At 36.7% G+C, this 19474-nt stretch overlaps 1 protein-coding gene across 1 annotated transcript; it reads right to left on the bottom strand.

The window, feature by feature from the left end:
- Positions 1-8863: 8863 nt before the first annotated feature.
- On the bottom strand, positions 8864-19218 carry LOC128644234 (GRAM domain-containing protein 2B). The gene is made up of 4 exons (XM_053696920.1): positions 17030-19218; positions 16454-16558; positions 15647-15737; positions 8864-10803 (listed from the first exon to the last, which is right to left on the bottom strand). Exons 1-4 carry the CDS (start codon positions 17131-17133, stop codon positions 10762-10764), a joined length of 342 nt encoding a protein of 113 aa, XP_053552895.1. The 5' UTR covers positions 17134-19218; the 3' UTR covers positions 8864-10761.
- Between the last annotated feature and the right edge of the window lie 256 nt (positions 19219-19474).

Raw genomic sequence — 19474 nt, 5'->3', positions numbered from 1 at the left:
CAGCAGAGATCAGATGAGTCCTTCAGGACTGTAGTGGACACTGAATACACTAGCCTAGCTATCAATTTCCATATGAAATCAGCAGCAGCTACACTGTCCCTCCTCTCACTAACAATGCAGCTTCCGAATGAATCTAAAATGGCTGCTGTCCAGGAGCTGGGAGGGTCTGGGAGGGAGTGTCTGCTGCCGATTGGCTGAAATGTGTCTGCAGACTGTGAGATACAGGGTCAAAGTTTACTCAATGATGACGAATAGGGGGCGGATCGAACATCGCACATGTTCGCCCGCCGCTGTGAACGCGAACAAGCTATGGTCGACGGGAACTATTCGCCGGCGAACAATTCACAACATCACTACCCGGAAGGTACTCCGGTATCACCTACACCGCTCGCCTCGTATCCCTCCCTCTGGTTCCGGGTTAATCACATGGGGGTAAAAGCACATACGTCACTGGCCTCCTGACCGTGCGTGTTACAGGCTGGAAACACACTCCCAACGTTTCCAATTGGATGCTAGTGCCTAGTGGTTGCTCCAAAGTGGTTCTTGGGTAAAAAAAAGGCAAATAATAGCAGAAAAGAGGAGTCCAAGAATCCAAATGTTAAAACTTCCAATGCTTTAATCCAAGCTTATTATTTAGGCGCTTATAACCCATTTCTACCTTTCTACCATGTTGATTGATCGTTTGTGCTTTTAATGTATTTTTTGGATTAAAGCATTGGAAGTTTTAACATTTGGATTCTGGGACTCATCTAAGCTAAGAAGCCAGACAATTTTTGGTTCAGAACACTGGGCAGCACTTTATTGGTAGGTGAATTTATCCACCAATCAGCAAGAACAACCCAGGTTGTTCACCAAAAATGGGCCGGCATCTAAACATACATTCTTGCTTTTCAAATAAAGATATCAAGAGAATGAAGAACATTTTATAGTAGGAGTAAATTAGAAAGTTGCTTCAAATTGCATGCTCTATCTGAATCACAAAAGAAAAAATTTGGGTTCAGTGTCCCTTTAACAGCTTTGCTGTTGTGCTCTTTGCCTCCTCCTGCTGGCCAGGAGTGATATTCCCACTAGTAATTAGAATGACATTGTGGACTCTCCATATTTTAGGAAAGAAAAGCTTCTGTCCATCACTGTTTACGCTCGACGAGGAGCAATAAATAGCACCCCACTTGTAATCTAGCCCATATTTTGGTACTTGCAGGAAAGATATTCTTCTAATAGAAAAATATATCAAAGCGCCAACAATGGAGGCAGGGTCTTAAGCTTAAATTAAATTTCTTTAACAATATTTATTACAATAATGGTTAAAAATCCATTTCTGGAAGATATTAAAACATAAGTTGAAAATATGAATTAACAATTTTCACAGTTAGCTTTACTATTCAGTCTAAAAATGACTATTTTCCACGTAGATCTTACTCTAAGTCCTTACAAAGAATAAGATTTATGTGTTTATATAAAAAACACCTTGGATTGATGTCTCCAATTACGTACAAAAGTGGAGTAAAAAATCAATAAAAAGTCCTTATATATTCCTCATGGATCCATGTTAACAATCTAAAATACTGACAATATTAACAATCTTTTATAGTCAGGTTAAGCCAATTCTTTGGTTATTAAAGATTTAGACACCCACCTACTACTTAGGTATGATGGGATTCTGATTCCCCTTTAGGCTTATGTAATTGTATTCCGTGCCTATTTCAACAACACTAATTTGGGCTGTGACTTACCACAACATAAGCTCATCTGGTAGATATGGTTACACAATGATTCTTATAATATCCTTATAATATCAAACACTTTTGTTTTCTGCGCGGGTAACCGCTATTGTTCAGCAGGTTACCGCTATTTAAATTGCTTGTGAAAAAAATGAAGCGATCTCTATTACAAGACTGTTACAACATAAGCTTGTCTGGTAAAGCCTGTTGCACAATAATTCCTATATTAGATAAACACTTATTTTCTGAGCGGGTTACCGCTATTGTTCAGCGAGTGGCCGCTATTTCAATCACCATTGAAAGAGGATGGGGTTACTTTGTGACTAGTGCAATCAAATAAACCATGTGCAAAATATTCCACTGGAAAAAATAAATAACTGTGAGTGAAACCTTAAAAAAATGTAAAACAACCTCTAATGTGCTTAACTTTCGAACATATTACCATCTGGGGACTTACCCACACCATTAAGGACTAAGGTTCAGAACTTTTGTTAACCAGTCGTTTATAGTAATCTTGTAAATTGACATTTATTATTGACATTCATACTGGATAATGGAAAGCTGCACAATATTTTAGTGTCACTATTATTTTAGATTGAATATTTTCACGGCATACAAGTTAATATCACGCTAGTATTTAAGGAAAGCACATTGAACTGAGTCTTGCCAGATTTGTTTCTGTCTTTGAAAATTTATTCGAAAGTTAAGCACATAGTTAAATTAGAGGTTGTTTTACATTATTTTAAGGTTTCACTCACAGTTGAATATTTTATACAGTGGAATAATTTGCACACGTTTATTTATTTTTTCCAGTGGAATATTTTGCACATGGTTTATTTGATTGCACTAGTCAGTCACAAAGTAACCCCATCCTCTTTCAATGGTGATTGAAATAGCGGCCACTCGCTGAACAATAGCGGTAACCCGCTCAGAAAATAAAAGTGTTTATCTAATATAGGAATTATTGTGCAACAGGCTTTACCAGACAAGCTTATGTTGTAACAGTCTTGTAATAGAGATCGCTTCATTTTTTTCACAAGCAATTTAAATAGCGGTAACCTGCTGAACAATAGCGGTTACCCGCGCAGAAAACAAAAGTGTTTGATATTATAAGGATATTATAAGAATCATTGTGTAACCATATCTACCAGATGAGCTTATGTTGTGGTAAGTCACAGCCCAAATTAGTGTTGTTGAAATAGGCACGGAATACAATTACATAAGCCTAAAGGGGAATCAGAATCCCATCATACCTAAGTAGTAGGTGGGTGTCTAAATCTTTAATAACCAAAGAATTGGCTTAACCTGACTATAAAAGATTGTTAATATTGTCAGTATTTTAGATTGTTAACATGGATCCATGAGGAATATATAAGGACTTTTTATTGATTTTTTACTCCACTTTTGTACGTAATTGGAGACATCAATCCAAGGTGTTTTTTATATAAACACATAAATCTTATTCTTTGTAAGGACTTAGAGTAAGATCTACGTGGAAAAACAGAATTTATGCTTACCTGATAAATTACTTTCTCCAACGGTGTGTCCGGTCCACGGCGTCATCCTTACTTGTGGGAATATCTCTTCCCCAACAGGAAATGGCAAAGAGTCCCAGCAAAGCTGGCCATATAGTCCCTCCTAGGCTCCGCCCACCCCAGTTATTCGACCGACGGACAGGAGGAAAAATATAGGAGAAACCATATGGTACCGTGGTGACTGTAGTTAGAGAAAATAATTCATCAGACCTGATTAAAAAAACCAGGGCGGGCCGTGGACCGGACACACCGTTGGAGAAAGTAATTTATCAGGTAAGCATAAATTCTGTTTTCTCCAACATTGGTGTGTCCGGTCCACGGCGTCATCCTTACTTGTGGGAACCAATACCAAAGCTTTAGGACACGGATGAAGGGAGGGAGCAAATCAGGTTACCTAAACGGAAGGCACCACGGCTTGCAAAACCTTTCTCCCAAAAATAGCCTCCGAAGAAGCAAAAGTATCAAATTTGTAAAATTTGGCAAAAGTGTGCAGTGAAGACCAAGTCGCTGCCTTACATATCTGGTCAACAGAAGCCTCGTTCTTGAAGGCCCATGTGGAAGCCACAGCCCTAGTGGAGTGAGCTGTGATTCTTTCAGGAGGCTGCCGTCCGGCAGTCTCGTAAGCCAATCGGATGATGCTTTTAAGCCAAAAGGAAAGAGAGGTAGAAGTCGCTTTTTGACCTCTCCTTTTACCAGAATAGACGACAAACAAAGAAGATGTTTGTCTGAAATCTTTTGTAGCCTCTAAATAGAATTTTAGAGCACGGACTACATCCAAATTGTGTAACAACCGTTCCTTCTTTGAAACTGGATTCGGACATAAAGAAGGTACAACTATCTCCTGGTTAATATTCTTGTTAGAAACAACCTTTGGAAGAAAACCAGGCTTAGTACGCAAAACCACCTTATCTGCATGGAACACCAGATAAGGCGGAGAACACTGCAAAGCAGATAACTCTGAAACTCTTCTAGCAGAAGAAATAGCAACCAAAAACAAAACTTTCCAAGATAGTAACTTAATATCTATGGAATGTAAAGGTTCAAACGGAACCCCTTGAAGAACTGAAAGAACTAGATTTAGACTCCAGGGAGGAGTCAAAGGTCTGTAAACAGGCTTGATCCTAACCAGAGCCTGAACAAATGCTTGAACATCTGGCACAGCTGCCAGTCTTTTATGTAGTAAGACAGATAAAGCCGAGATATGTCCCTTTAAAGAACTTGCAGATAATCCTTTCTCCAAACCTTCTTGTAGAAAGGAGAGAATCTTAGGAATTTTTATCTTATTCCATGGGAACCCTTTGGATTCACACCAACAGATATATCTTTTCCATATTTTATGGTAAATCTTTCTAGTTACTGGTTTTCTGGCCTGAACTAGAGTATCTATCACAGAATCTGAAAACCCAAGCTTTGATAGTATCAAGCGTTCAATCTCCAAGCCGTCAGCTGGAGGGAGACCAGATTTGGATGTTCGAATGGACCCTGAACAAGAAGGTCCTGTCTCAAAGGTAGCTTCCATGGTGGAACCGATGACATATTCACCAGGTCTGCATACCAAGTCCTGCGTGGCCACGCAGGAGCTATCAAGATCACCGAGGCCCTCTCCTGTTTGATCCTGGCTACCAGCCTGGGAATGAGAGGAAACGGTGGAAATACATAAGCTAGGTTGAAGGTCCAAGGTGCTACTAGTGCATCTACTAGAGTCGCCTTGGGATCCCTGGATCTGGACCCGTAGCAAGGAACCTTGAAGTTCTGACGAGACGCCATCAGATCCATGTCTGGAATGCCCCATAATTGAGTTAACTGGGCAAAGATCTCCGGGTGGAGTTCCCACTCCCCCGGATGGAATGTCTGACGACTCAGATAATCCGCCTCCCAGTTTTCCACTCCTGGGATGTGGATCGCAGATAGGTGGCAGGAGTGATCCTCCGCCCATTTTATGATTTTGGTCACTTCTCTCATCGCCAGGGAACTCCTTGTTCCCCCCTGATGGTTGATGTAAGCAACCGTCGTCATGTTGTCTGATTGGAACCTTATGAATCTGGCCTTTTCTAGTTGAGGCCAAGCCCTGAGAGTATTGAATATCGCTCTCAGTTCCAGAATGTTTATCGGGAGAAGAGACTCTTCCCGAGACCATAGCCCCTGAGCTTTCAGGGAGTCCCAGACCGCGCCCCAGCCCACTAGACTGGCGTCGGTCGTGACGATGACCCACTCTGGTCTGCGGAAGCTCATTCCCTGGGACAGGTGATCCTGGGTTAGCCACCAACGGAGTGAGTCTCTGGTCTTCTGATCTACTTGAATCACTGGAGACAAGTCTGTATAGTCCCCATTCCACTGTTTGAGCATGCACAGTTGTAATGGTCTTAGATGAATTCGTGCAAAAGGAACTATGTCCATTGCTGCAACCATCAACCCTACTACTTCCATGCACTGCGCTATGGAAGGACGTGGAACAGAATGAAGAACTTGACAAGTGCTTAGAAGTTTTGATTTTCTGACCTCTGTCAGAAAAATCCTCATTTCTAAGGAATCTATTATTGTTCCCAAGAAGGGAACTCTTGTTGACGGAGACAGAGAACTTTTTTAAACACCAAAAAACTCTTAACCATCTCCGTGGGCAAAGAGAATGACTGGGGTGGGCGGAGCCTAGGAGGGACTATATGTCCAGCTTTGCTGGGACTCTTTGCCATTTCCTGTTGGGGAAGAGATATTCCCACAAGGATGACGCCGTGGACCGGACACACCAATGTTGGAGAAATAGTCATTTTTAGACTGAATAGTAAAGCTAACTGTGAAAATTGTTAATTCATATTTTCAACTTATGTTTTAATATCTTCCAGAAATGGATTTTTAACCATTATTGTAATAAATATTGTTAAAGAAATTTAATTTAAGCTTAAGACCCTGCCTCCATTGTTGGCGCTTTGATATATTTTTCTATTAGTTTGATTGTTTGTCTATTGACCACTAGGGGTCAATTTATCTCAGCCAAGGGTCAATATCAACAGGCGCTGGGTGATTTTTCTCTTAATTCTTACATTTCCTAGTACTCACTGGAAAGATATTCTTCCTATGCCAATTATGTGCTTGAGAGTAAGGAAGGTGATGAGGAGCTTAATGTTTTAACATCCATTAAAAGGTATAAGATTATAAAGAAAATGCTCTAATATATTAGAACAATTTTATTATTGCATTTAACCATGTGTAAAGTGATAACATATTATTAAAGGCAGTTCCAGAACAGCAATGCACTGTTGGGAGATGGCTAAAAACATCTGGTGAGTCAATGGCAAAAGTGTGTAGCTACGAATCAACAGCTAACTCACAAGTATTGCTGTTGCTGAGGATTGCTAGATATCCTTTTTAACAGTTACCCAGAGAGTGATTTTAAAGATTACATGCTCTGTCTGAATCATAAAAGTTTAATTTAGAATGTCCTGTCCCTTTAAGCCAGTGTTTTTCAACCAGTGTGCCGTGAGAGATCCTCAGGTGTGCCACGGCAGACTGACAAGAGTGTGACATATTTTTTAAACTTTGCTTGTTTTTTACTCCCAGTGCAGGGGTAGTTTGTAGGAGGCATGGCATAACAGCACAATACATACAGTATGTGTGTGATGTGTGTATGTGTATATATATATATGCTGTATTAGGCTACAATGTGTGATGTTTTTAAAATTTTGGGATGGTGGTGTGCCACAGGATTTTTTAATGTAAAAAAGTGTGCTACGGAAAAAAAAAGGTTAAAAATCACTGCTTTAAGCAATCAGTATGGCTATATTATACTACTAGAATTGTATGTGCTTGTTTTGGGGTGGATTGGAATGGGTGGAGCTTGCAAACCATACATGGGTATGGCTCTGCTGAAAAGTGGCCCTGGAATCTTTTTTCAAATGTTGGCAACTACAGTGCAGATTCCATTTGGACTCTGTGTATATTATTTATAAAACAGATTTTTATTTTTTATATTCTGTTGCTCCAAATGTTGCTACATTTAGTGTTTAATTATTATATTCAAGTAAACAAAACTACCCTGCATGATGTAAAAGCCATCTGATACAGAGTAAATGACAAGATAATTACTTGTCTGTCTTCAGTACACCAGAGGCATTATGGACAAAGCGTGCAAGGCCTTTATTCCGGAATCTGACGTGATACATTCTTTTTCATCTTTTAAGCAAAGACTAGTCAGAACCAGATCTAACAGCTTCAGTTTGCAATCAGGAGATGTTTACTTTGAGACACTAGAATCTGTAGTATTCAAAAAATAAAATAAACTCTATAAAATGGGGGAAATGCTAAACCAGTCAGCATACAGCGTCTGGGTGTGGCATTGGCAGTTAATCCTCATTTAGACAGTCAGGAGTCTGAATGCCTTGCAGGCAACCATGCTTGCTTTTAATAAACATTGTACAATAATATTAGCTAAATATGTACTGGAATTTTTCAAGGGATAAAAGAATGTCTATCAAGCGTTACACTCTGCCATTATACCACAGTTTTTTTCCACCTAAAAGGGTGGTATTTTACATGGTTACAGGCTTGTTTTTATTTTAAGGTTGTGTCTATGCTGAAAAGGACTTTTCTTTCAAACTTTTAGTTTGAATAAAAACATTTTTTACATTCAAACTGGTTACAATACTTTTAACAGAAAATTAGTATTAAGCTACACCTCTCTACATTTTTAAACACCATACAAAAAGGTGACAAATAAAAGCTTTTAAAGAAAATAATCACAAAATGAAAACTTTAGCATTTGAAAAAGGTATTTCTGCAGAATGCACAAAAAAACATTTAAGTCAGTTAAATATGTAAAATATGGATTTTTTCCAGAAATAAAAATTTTACATATTTCTTAAAAATGGCTTTTTGCGACTCCCACAAAAAGCAAAGCAAAAAATGTGCACTTTGGGGGACTTCTGGCACGTGGGAAAACAAGGTGACCACAACTTGAACAGAATGAGGGTATTGTGCAACCTTACCTAAATCTGGCACTGTTCCACTGGATTTATTTAAGAAATATATTATTGTGTGTTCAATAGACGTATATCAACATTCAATACACTACTCTTAAGGCTTTTAAAATTTTGATCTGCGTGTTAGGAAATTTCCCATCACTGATCTAAATGAATGTTGTCCTATGTTTTAGTTCAATAGGAGACATTTTTGTACACTTACACACAGGGGAGTAAGATAGATATGTAAAAACTATACGATGCAATACAAAGTCTTCTATACACTTATGCATCCCTTCAACTTACTTTATAAAAAGGGTTGATTGTGCTTGTTAACCACTTAGATATCTATGCTGAAGAGGGCAAAAAAACTAAACTCCTACATACGTCAAATCTACAGTGAAGATGTATGCGGAAGCTGTATGCTTCTTTCCCAGGTAAACATCAGTGATGCAAATCGCTCTCAAAAGAGGGTGTGGGCAGAAAAATAATTCATCACAAAATGGTTTGCTTCGTACATAAACCTGTTGTGTTTCATTTTTATTCACTTCTGTGAAACTACACCCTCTAATGCAGCTACTAATGGAATGGCCATTTTCCTTATATTACCACAAAATGTACAAATTGTAAATCATTCTCAAAACACAAAAGCAGATTTGACAGCATAAATAAAGTTTTATTGAACATATTAACAGTATGAAAAAAACATTTCACAGAAATGTATAAAGTGTACCCCTTTTAAGCAAAATTTATTCTGAACCAATTTAGCCTGTAATATATCCATTTTCTTTTTTACAACTAACCCCAACTTGAAGAAAATAGATTTAATCCCAGAAAAGATTAGAGTTTTATAAATAATTCAAAAATATTCTTTTTTGGTCGCATACAAAATAAATTGAGATTACAAAAAATAAAACAAAAACAAACTTAAAAAGTGCAAAGCAAAAATTATTAGACAAGAACAAAAACTTTAAAATATCTTGCTTTTTAAACTCAACACCACAAAATATAACACTGTATTCTGTGGCTGTTTTACAATGCCATTGTGCAAGTTTTAAGCAAGTGTACAAAATACACAATGCAGACTATACAGGGTGAAAATGTCAATGTGATCAGTATTTTTATACTGTATAAATAAAGTTACAAAAAAAAATAAAAAATGAAATAATCAAGAACGGACCTAGGCAGATGTAATGAAATGTTGCATTTTCAAACTAAAAGCTACATCACCATACAATAAAATGTAACGTAAACAAGTCTAACTGGTTAGTTGAATGAGCTCTGGTTTCAAACAGACATATTTAATTGTTACATTAACTACATTATGGAGTATAGGTCAATATTTCCTCAACTTCTGGCTGTTTGCAAACAGCAGTCTGCTACAAATAATGCTCATTTAAGTTACACTAGATAGGCAACTATTCTTACCGTATACAAAATCCATTTTTGCAGTTATGTAAAAGTAAAATTATGTTGCAGCTGTGAAGTGACCGTAAAGTCAAAATTAAACTTAAAGGGACACTGAACCCATATGTTTTCTTTCATGATTCAGATAGAGCATGGAATTTTAAGCAACTTTCTTATTTACTCCTATTATCAATTTTTCTTATTTACTCCTATTATCCATTTTAGGTTCAGCACCATGGATAGCGCTTGCTATTGGAGGCTGACATTTACCCACCAATAAGCAAGCATAACTCAGGTTCTCAACCAAAAATGGGCCGGCTTCTATGCATCACATTTGTGATTTTGAAATAAAGATAGTGAGAGAACAAAGACAAATTGATAATAGGAGAAAATTAGAAAGTTGCTTAAAATTGCATGTTTTATCTGAATCATGAAAGTAAAAATTTGGGTTTAGTGTCCCTTTAAATAGATTGGATAGAGCATGGCATTTTAAACATTTTAATTGACTTATTATAAATATGACTTTGTTCTCTTGGTATCCTTTGTTAAAGATCAATCCTAGGTGAGCTCAGGAGCGTGCACATGTCTTTACCCATCTGGCAGCAGTGTTTACAACAATGTTTACAACAATGTTATACATAGTTGCAAAAACTGCTACTATAGAATACTAAAGGCACATGCACACTCCTAAGCAACAAATAATTCCAAGACAACAAAGCAAATTTGATAAGAAGAAAATTGGTCACCAATGTTTAATTTTCACTTAACTGTCCCTTTAAATGTACAGTAAAAACATGTAGGAAAATTTTTTTCTATCAAGATATCACATTTCAATACAGGCATACGATACATGAAGATAAATAAAATATATAAAATGGAGTGTTTCCTTATAAATTATTCTTGAAATATGTGCAAAATATTTGTAAGTACTTATTTTCACAGTGAAATGCAGAATATCCTCATTTGAAATAGAAGCAATGTATACAAAAATAAATTTGCCAGCATCACGGTAGTAATTGCAAACATTCCTGAGGTGGAAGACCTGACTTCGGTGCATTAAGCTTTAGAAGAAGAGTAAACTCTGTCCAGCAGAGGCCATCATGGAAGTGAAAAATAATTCACTAGATTCTTCATTTCCTAATTCAATTAATTTGTATCTTCCAGAAGACGTTGAAGATTTCTTTGAATCTAGAGGTTTAAAAAAATAAAAATAAATATATATTTATATAGGTACAAATAAATTCTGTAACAATGACATTTTATTCGGTTATGGAATTACCATGTGATAAATGTTACAATCACTTTAAGTGTGCAATAATGAACAAGTGCCTGTATCTAAAAATAACCCTAAAAACAGGGGCACTTTCATTAAAGGGACACTCAATCAAAATTAAACTTTCATTATTCAGATAGAGCATGCCATTTTAATCAACTTTCCAATTTACTTCCATTAACAAATTGTGCACAGACTTTTTATATTTAAACTTTTTGAGTCACCAGCTCCTACTAAGCATGTGCAAGAATAAGTTTGTATGCATTTGTGAATGGCTGATGGCAGTCACATGGTACGTGTATGCATTTGTGATTGGCTGATGGCTGTCACATGGTACAGGGGGAGTGGAAAAAGACAACTTAAAATTGTCAGAAAAAAAATCTACAACTCATTTGAAGTTCAGACTTAGTGTTATTGCATTGTCTTGTTATCTTGCATTTGTTGATTATGCAAATCTACTGTGTTGACTGGTCCTTTAATTAAATTTTACAAAAGACATTTCTTTTTTTTTTTTTAAATACTTACCTTTCCGTTATGGCAAACGTAACTCCTATCCTCTGCCCGCAGCTCCTGCTTTCATTAGCATATCGATGACGATCCAGCTTCCTCCAATCAATGCGTGCCTCACGAGCTGGACGCCAAAGGGGGCACACAACGATTGGAGGAAGCTGGATTAGTCATTGATATGCAAATGAAAGCTGGAGCTGCGGGTGGAGGATCAGCATAGCGTTTACCATAACGCAAAGGTATTTAAAAAATAAATAAGCGTCTTTGTAAAGTTTAATGAATGAACGTGCCCCTGTTTTTAGATACCAGGCACTTATACATTAAACTTTACAATCACTAAGTTTTCTTAGTTGACTATTCCGCAAAATATATTATCTGATGCATAATCTTTCTATTTTGATGACTTGAGATCTGTGTGGAAAAGTTTAAATAGAGAATTTAAATCAACAAAAGTAACAAGAACATTTGAAAAAATAAATTAAAAAACTCAACAATCCCACACATGTGGTACATGCAATCTGCTTTAGGAAACAAAAATGAAATCATAATGCAACTTCCATTTGTTGGCTCAGTTCTCAAAGTAGCACTAACAAGCTGCTGTAATATTCTCTCTCTGCTTTAAATTATGTTAAACAGCAGGGGCAGGGGGATGCTTAATGATTGCTACTAAGGGAATAGAAGCAAATATACAGAAATTATTGTATATTTTTTTGGTTTTGGCTTACTCTTGTAGTACTCAACAAAGTAATACCTAAACAGTAAATATTTGGGTGGACATAAGGAAAGAGTTGGAACAAACTCTGCTAATGTTATTTGGAAGCCAAAACAGAATGCTGAATATTACTGCTAAACTGGGCATACTCAATGCACTGGAATGCATCTTATGTATATTTCATGACAGAGGAGGCAAACTCAATACCATTGCTTTTAGAATGTCCTTAAAGGGACATGAAACCCACATTTTTTATTTCGTGATTTAGAAAGAGCATGTAATTTTAAACAACTTTCTAATTTACTTATATTATCTCATTTGCTTCATTCTCTTGATATCACTTGCTGAAAAGCATATCTAGATATACTCAGTAGCTTCTGATTGGTTGCTGCACATAGAGGCCTTGTGTGATTGGCTCACACATGTGCATTGCTATTTCTTCAACAAAGGATATCTAAAGAACTGAGCAAATTAGATAATAGAAGTAAATTGGAAAGTTGTTTAAAATTACATGCCCTATCTGAATCATGAAAGTTTAATTTTGACTAGACTGCCCCTTTAAGTAAGACAACTGCCCAAAAGTAACCACTGTCTTTGTCAAGTGAGGATTTATTTCCTTTAAAACAGGCACCTTCTTTAACCGACAGGCTGAAGTAAAGCAGAATATGCAATGAGCAATCCATGTTGAAATCCACCAGCATACATCCTTTATGATATCAATACAGAATGATGAGGAGTCTGTTAGTTTGCCTCACCATGTGCCCTGATAATACATGAAGACAGGGGACCATGTGACAAGGTATTTTCCCATTCACCATCATCTTATTAGAACAACATTAGGGAAACTAAATGTAGAGGCAAAAACTTGAAAACCACTTGATGTAGATATTTTACAAGCTTTTAATAGTGTATCCACCAGCACAATATTACAAATTGCACCATTAGGCTGCCAAACTGCTCGGTACATGACCCTAAAGATCTGGCCTCTGCCTTGTCCTGTTGAATATTTTGAGGGACATTGAAGAAGAGGAAATACATATGCAATCCAGTCTACTACATGTGTTTTTGGGAATGTAACAGTGTTCAAAAACCTTTGGCTTTAATTACTGCTTTGGATTTATTCACCCCATTTAAAAGACAGAATCAATTATACCCTTATGCTCTATCTGAACCATCTTTCCAAATTACTTCTATCAAATCTGGTTTGTTCCCTTGGCATCCTTTGTGAAAAACCATACAGAGATAAGCTCAGTAGCAGTGATGCCCTACTAGGAGCTAGCAGAACACATCAGTGAGCCAATGACAAGAGCCATATATCTGCAGCAACCAATCAATCAATGCTGCAGATAAGCCTATCTAGATATGCTCTTCAACAAAGGATATAAGATCAAAAGAAATTTGGAATGTAATTTAAAATGACATTCTCTGTCTGAATCATAAAAGTTTAAAGGGATAGTCAAGTTAAAATTTAAGGACATCAACTCTTGGTTGGGGAGTGCTACAGAGTTAGCCAATATAAGTATGGCTTAACAGACAAAACATTAAAAAGTTATCCGCTTTACAACTGGAAATGTGAGGGAAAAATACTATGAACAGATAATTTTTTTCTACTGAATGCAAGTTTTTACAAGCTTTTCAACAACAAAGTTGAAAGGTAAACAAGTATGTTGTTTTACTTAAAGGGGCATGAAACCCAAAAAATTTCTTTCATGATTTAGATAGAGAAAACAATTTAACAACTTTCCAATTTACTTCTATAATTTAATTTGCTTCCTTCTCTTGTTATTTGCTGAAAGGTTTATCTAGGCAAGTTCATGAGCAGCAGAGAAACTAGGTTCTAGCTGTTGAATGGTGATACACACACACACACCGATTGTGATTGGCTCACCCATGTGTTCAGTTAGAAACAATTAGTGCATTGCTGCTCCTTCAACACATGATACCAAAAGAATGAAACAGATTAGATAATAGAAGTAAATTAGAAAGTGGTTTAAAATTGTATTCTCTATCTGAATCATGAAAGAAAAATTTTGGGTTTCATGTCCCTTTAAGTACTGTCCAGTCCTGTTTAGTCAACATCTACCATGACCATTTAACCAACAAAATACCATATTTTGGCATATTTTACATTGAAAAAAAAAAAAAAAAGTAAAACAAATAATTCCATTTTACACCACTTGAAAAAATAAAAAAGGCAATGGTTTAATTATTACAGTAATTTAAAAATACTATGGAGAATTGTTGTAAGGAAACGCACAAGAACATAAGAGCATAAGAACATAAGAGCAGCAAAAAAAAAATGGGGCAGAAACACAATACTTGTGTAGCTATAAACAAGGTTTGATTGGTACAAAATACTCATTTAAACTCTAGGTTTCAAAGTCACAACATACAACAGCTGTTCCTCAGCAGTCTCCATATACTTAGCCTGCTGTACGAGCAGTGTGTACGTATGCAGACTATACAATACTTCCTCTCTCCACTGTGTTAACTGGTTAAAAGGTCCTTGTGGGCAATGAGACTAAACTGCTGTAACGCTCCTCAGAGGTCATGATGTATTTACAACATTCATAGCATGCTACAAGGGGGAAAACTCTATAAACATTAGCTATATAAGAAGGAAGGGCACATTTTTCATGCTCTATCTGCAGCTGTTAAAAGCAACAGGAAGTCAGTTATATTTATTGAAGAATGTGTGTGTGTGGGTGAAAATATGCACCTCTCCACCCAACAAGGCATAATGCAAATCTTGCAGCTGCCACCATTTACAAGGTAAGCTAGCATAAAATGGTCTGCTTTCATTTGTATGCATGCACTGGACACTTGTGGGTAGATTTCAATTGAAATGATAAGCCCGGGATTATGGGTTACTCCGTATGACATAGGAGGTTTAATCAGGTTTATTTAGTTAAGAACCTGCCCCAGGTGCTGGTCTCTATATATTTCAGGCTTCAGTCAACATATTCCAATGTTGCTTGGCAAATGTCCAAGAATATTTTGAGCTTGGATTTTCCTTTACATAACTGTGTACAAACATATATTTCCGTTACATATTAAATTAAAGCAAATTATACTGGACAAAATGGAAAAAAAAATCTCTGGTGGACAGGAAGATAACATACCAAAATCTAATAATAAGGAACATTATATATATATATATATATATATATATATATATATATATATATATATATATATATATATATATATATATATATATATATATATATATATATATATAAATATATATATATAAATATATATATATATATATATATATAAAACACACACACAAACCACAGCTTTACTCTACTTTAAACTGCTCAATATCTCTTTTACAAAAAAAAAAAAAAAAAGAATATTGAATACAGTAAGAGGAATCATTGTACAGTTAGTTATGCAAGGTGATGAATCAAAATATTTTATAAATAAGGGAATTTATAAAAAGGGTTGGGAATTCTTTTTCTTCACTATCAGCACGGGATGAGTTAAGCAAGATGTGTAACTTTGCAGAAAACCATTTATAAATAAATACATACCTTGTCTAGTTTTGCCAGGTTGGCGGTCAATTCATCACAAATTGCATTTGCATTAATATGCCAGTTTCCCAGACCTGGGTCTAATGTCAAGCTGAAAAATACAAGATGAAATTAATCTATTAAATATAAAAACAAATCTTAATTCTGCATAAGCGATCCGTAAAGAGTATTTTAGGAAAGATGAGAAGATGTAAAAAAAGCTTGAAATAACAATGAGGTGTGAGAATACAGAACAGCACTTTTTTTTTTTTATGCCTAATACTTTTACTGTGTGAGGGGCAGAAAAGTGCACAAAAAGTTGCTGATTTTAATAAGGAACAGTAAAGTCAAAATGAAACTTTAATGATTGAGATATAGAGCATGCCATTTTAAAAAAACTTTCCATTTTTTTTTCTAATTACATTTACGTTGTGCTTTTTGTATCCTTTGCTGAAGAGCAAACCAAGGTAGACTCAGGAGCAACAACAAAACTTAGAACTGTGCACAACTTGCTTCTTTCCAATACTTTTAACCTTTGAGCAATTACCGAAACTGTCTTCTAAACACACACATAATATTTTAAATTTAAAAATAAAATTCATTTTTTTAATTCTGTGAAAATATTTCTGAAACCATCACCCACTGAAAGATGTTTCTATGCTCAGTAAAAATTTTCATAGGCAAAACAAAAAAACAAAGACACACACACCAAAAACCTCAACTTTTGTTTAAACAGTGATAGCAAAAATATTACAAATTCTCTGATACTTTTTATGTGAAATTCCCAGAAGTGAAGAGGGTAATGGGTTTATGAAGAAAAAGCCTTACTCCTTAAAGGAACGGTCCTTAAATGGGCTGATGGAGGAGAGTCTCTCTTCCAGATATCCAATTCTAGACTGCATGTAGAATGTTGAAAATAGGAGCAGGCACACACTGGAGAAAAATAAATAAATGTATATATACAGATATCAACAAGCTCCTTCAGCATCACAGAATGAGCTATATTTTTTACTCTCTCTTAAAAAAAAGTGATGACTAGTAGAGCAATCTTGTATGAGATAAAATACATAATAAAATATTACAAATTTAAAAATTCAAACAGAATGCAAAGCAAAATATATCTAAAATGTCTGCAATTCAAGGAGCAGAATTAGACTTATTGGCTTTGCTAAAGGGTTAAAACCTCACGAGCACACAAATCTTTAACAGCAAGATGTTAACTGAAACACAAATACTGATTCATGTGCAAAATAAAATAAAACAAGCAGGCACATATTTAAAAAATGTATGACATCAGTTAACAATTTTTTTGTAAAAATAGAGACAGCTTAAATTTTCTCAACCATGCAAATTGTGTACAAATATCGAAGAAGAAAACAAACAAAATACCCCCCCACAACTTACAGAATTGCATAGAAAAGGAGCAAGCCATTCAAAGAAACCATCTTCCCAAAGCCCAGGTTCTGGAGAAATTTCATATGTCCTAATAAATGATATAAATGAAACATTTTGTTTTTCTGAGAAGGAATGCAAATTTATGCTTTGGTATGCTTGAAATGTGAGAGATTATAGGTCTAGTAACAATGGAAAGGAAAACAAGATACTATTTATATATGTCTAGCCTGTCTTCCGCTGTCTCCCATCATACCCGCTGTTACAATTCTCACTCTCGCCTTCTCTCACTTCTACTACTCCTTGCTGCTGGTGACATCTCTCCCAACCTTGGCCCCATAACAATTACCAAATGTTCACACTCTTGCTCAATCTCCCAAAGTAAAAACTCTAGGCCACACAATTCTAACAATTTCATCTCCATTAACCCACAGCACTTATCCCCTCTCTTTTCTTGTGCTTTCTAAAATGCTTGTTCTGTCTGCAACAAACGCCACAACCCGTTTCTTTCTAACTCTTTCAACCTTTTAGCTACTGCTTCCATTGCTGCTCACACATGGTGATCTCCACATTAGCCATACCCCTAGGGCAGGTGAGTGATATGGTGGTAGTGTTGGGATCTTGCTCTCCCCCTCCTGCACCTACAAGTACCTGCCTCCACTTCCATGTCTCCTCCTCCTCACTGCATTCGACTCATCTATCGGCCTCCTGGACCAACCTCCCAATTCCTTGACAACTTTGCCGCCTGGCTTCCTCCCTTTCTCTCTCTAAATATACCCGCTCTAATACTGGTGGACTTAATACCCCATCTGCCCCCTGCTGCCTCAACTTCTTTCACTCACATCCTCCTTCAGCCTCTCACAATTCACTAAATTGCCTACCAGTACTCACCTCGACAAAAACATTATTGGCCTGATATTTTCTTACCCCTGCTGTATATATGTCACCCTTTCCCATTTCAGACCACCACCTGATCACCTATAATCTTAATGTACTAGCTAAACCCATTTCTCTGTCTCACCCCTGCACCTGTAGAAATCTGCACGCTGTGGATCCACTCCAATTTTCCAAACTTATTCAACATCTCCTCCCTCACACCTCCACTATAACGATACTCTCTCCCCTGCACATATGCTCACGCACTGCTGAGCGTCTGGAGGAAATCTTGCTTTGAACAGGATTTCTTCCATTATAAAAGTTCATTCTTCCTTCATACACATCTGCCCTTCACTTAGCCAAGCAAAGCTACTTCTCTTATAGCTATTTCCTCCAAACTTAAACAACCCTTTTCTACCCATCTGCACCACCCCTTCATCCATCTTTAGTGTTCAAGACCTGGCAGACTACTTTTTAAACAAAATGCATACTATCCAAAATAAGATCCCAACACAAGCCTGCAATCTTCCATCTCAACCCACAGTCACCCCCCAGCCACTGAGAATAAAGTTTGTTCCTTACTGTCTTCCTCATGCATCACTACCTGCCTGCTTAACCCTATCCCTTCACATCTAATACCTTTTCTGTCTTCCACCCTCACTCCAGCTCTTATGCACATCTTCAACAGAAGGTGTTGTTGCTGTATTGGTCCCACAGAGAATGTTCCTTAAGTAGATTGTGATACTTTTTAATGGACCAACACATATTAAACCTATTCCTTTCTACCAGTTAATTCCTATCTTCTTTCAAATATGCAAAGGTCACTCCCATATTCAAAAAAACTAAATTTATGCTTACCTGATAAATTTATTTCCGGATATGGTGAGTCCACGGCTTCATCAATTACTGTTGGGAATATCACTCCTGGCCAGCAGGAGGAGGCAAAGAGCACCACAGCCAAGCTGTTACGTATCACTCCCCTTCCCACAACCCCCAGTCATATGACCGGAATGAAAAGAAGAAAAAAAAAAGGCGTAACACAAGGTGTATAAGTGCCTGAGGTTTAGTAAAAAAGAACTGTCTTGAAATAAAGGGCGGGGCCGTGGACTCACCATATATCCGGAAATAAATAAAATTTATCAGGCAAGCATAAATTTTGTTTTCTTTCCTAAGATATGGCGAGTCCACATCTTCATCAATTACTGTTGGGAACCAAAACCCAAGCTAGAGGGCACAGATGAATAGGGAGGGACAAGACAGGCGGACCTAAACAGAAGACACTACCCGTTTGAAGAACCTACCTCCCAAAAGAAGCCGCAGTCGAAGCAAAAGTATAAAATTTGGAAAAAGTATGCAGAGAAGACCAAGTTTCAGCCTTGCAAATTTGTTCCAAAGATGCTTAATTTTTGAAAGCCCAAGAAGAGGAAACAGCTCTCGTGGAATGAGCCGTAATTCTCTCAGGAGGCTGGTGACCAGCAGTCTCATAAGCCAAACGTATTATACTTCATGACCAGAAAGTAGTAGCAGAAGCTTTCTGACCTTTACATTTCCCAAAGAAACAAACAGGGCACAAAACTGGCA

Source organism: Bombina bombina, unplaced genomic scaffold (assembly GCF_027579735.1).
Source record: "Bombina bombina isolate aBomBom1 unplaced genomic scaffold, aBomBom1.pri scaffold_690, whole genome shotgun sequence".
NCBI classification, from domain to species: Eukaryota; Metazoa; Chordata; class Amphibia; order Anura; family Bombinatoridae; genus Bombina; species Bombina bombina.
This window is presented reverse-complemented; position numbering and strand designations above follow the sequence as displayed.

What these genes read in the sequence shown, in the direction of transcription:
- LOC128644234 (XM_053696920.1), bottom strand. Translation starts at nt 17,133, where the DNA reads ATGTTTCATTTATATCATTTATTAGGACATATGAAATTTCTCCAGAAC. An exon ending in AAGGACCGTTCCTTTAAGGA is followed by an intron (nt 15,738 to 16,453) that starts GTAAGGCTTTTT and finishes TGTATTTTTCAG; the next exon opens with CTTGACATTAGACCCAGGTC. An exon ending in ACCTGGCAAAACTAGACAAG is followed by an intron (nt 10,804 to 15,646) that starts GTATGTATTTAT and finishes TTAAACCTCTAG; the next exon opens with ATTCAAAGAAATCTTCAACG.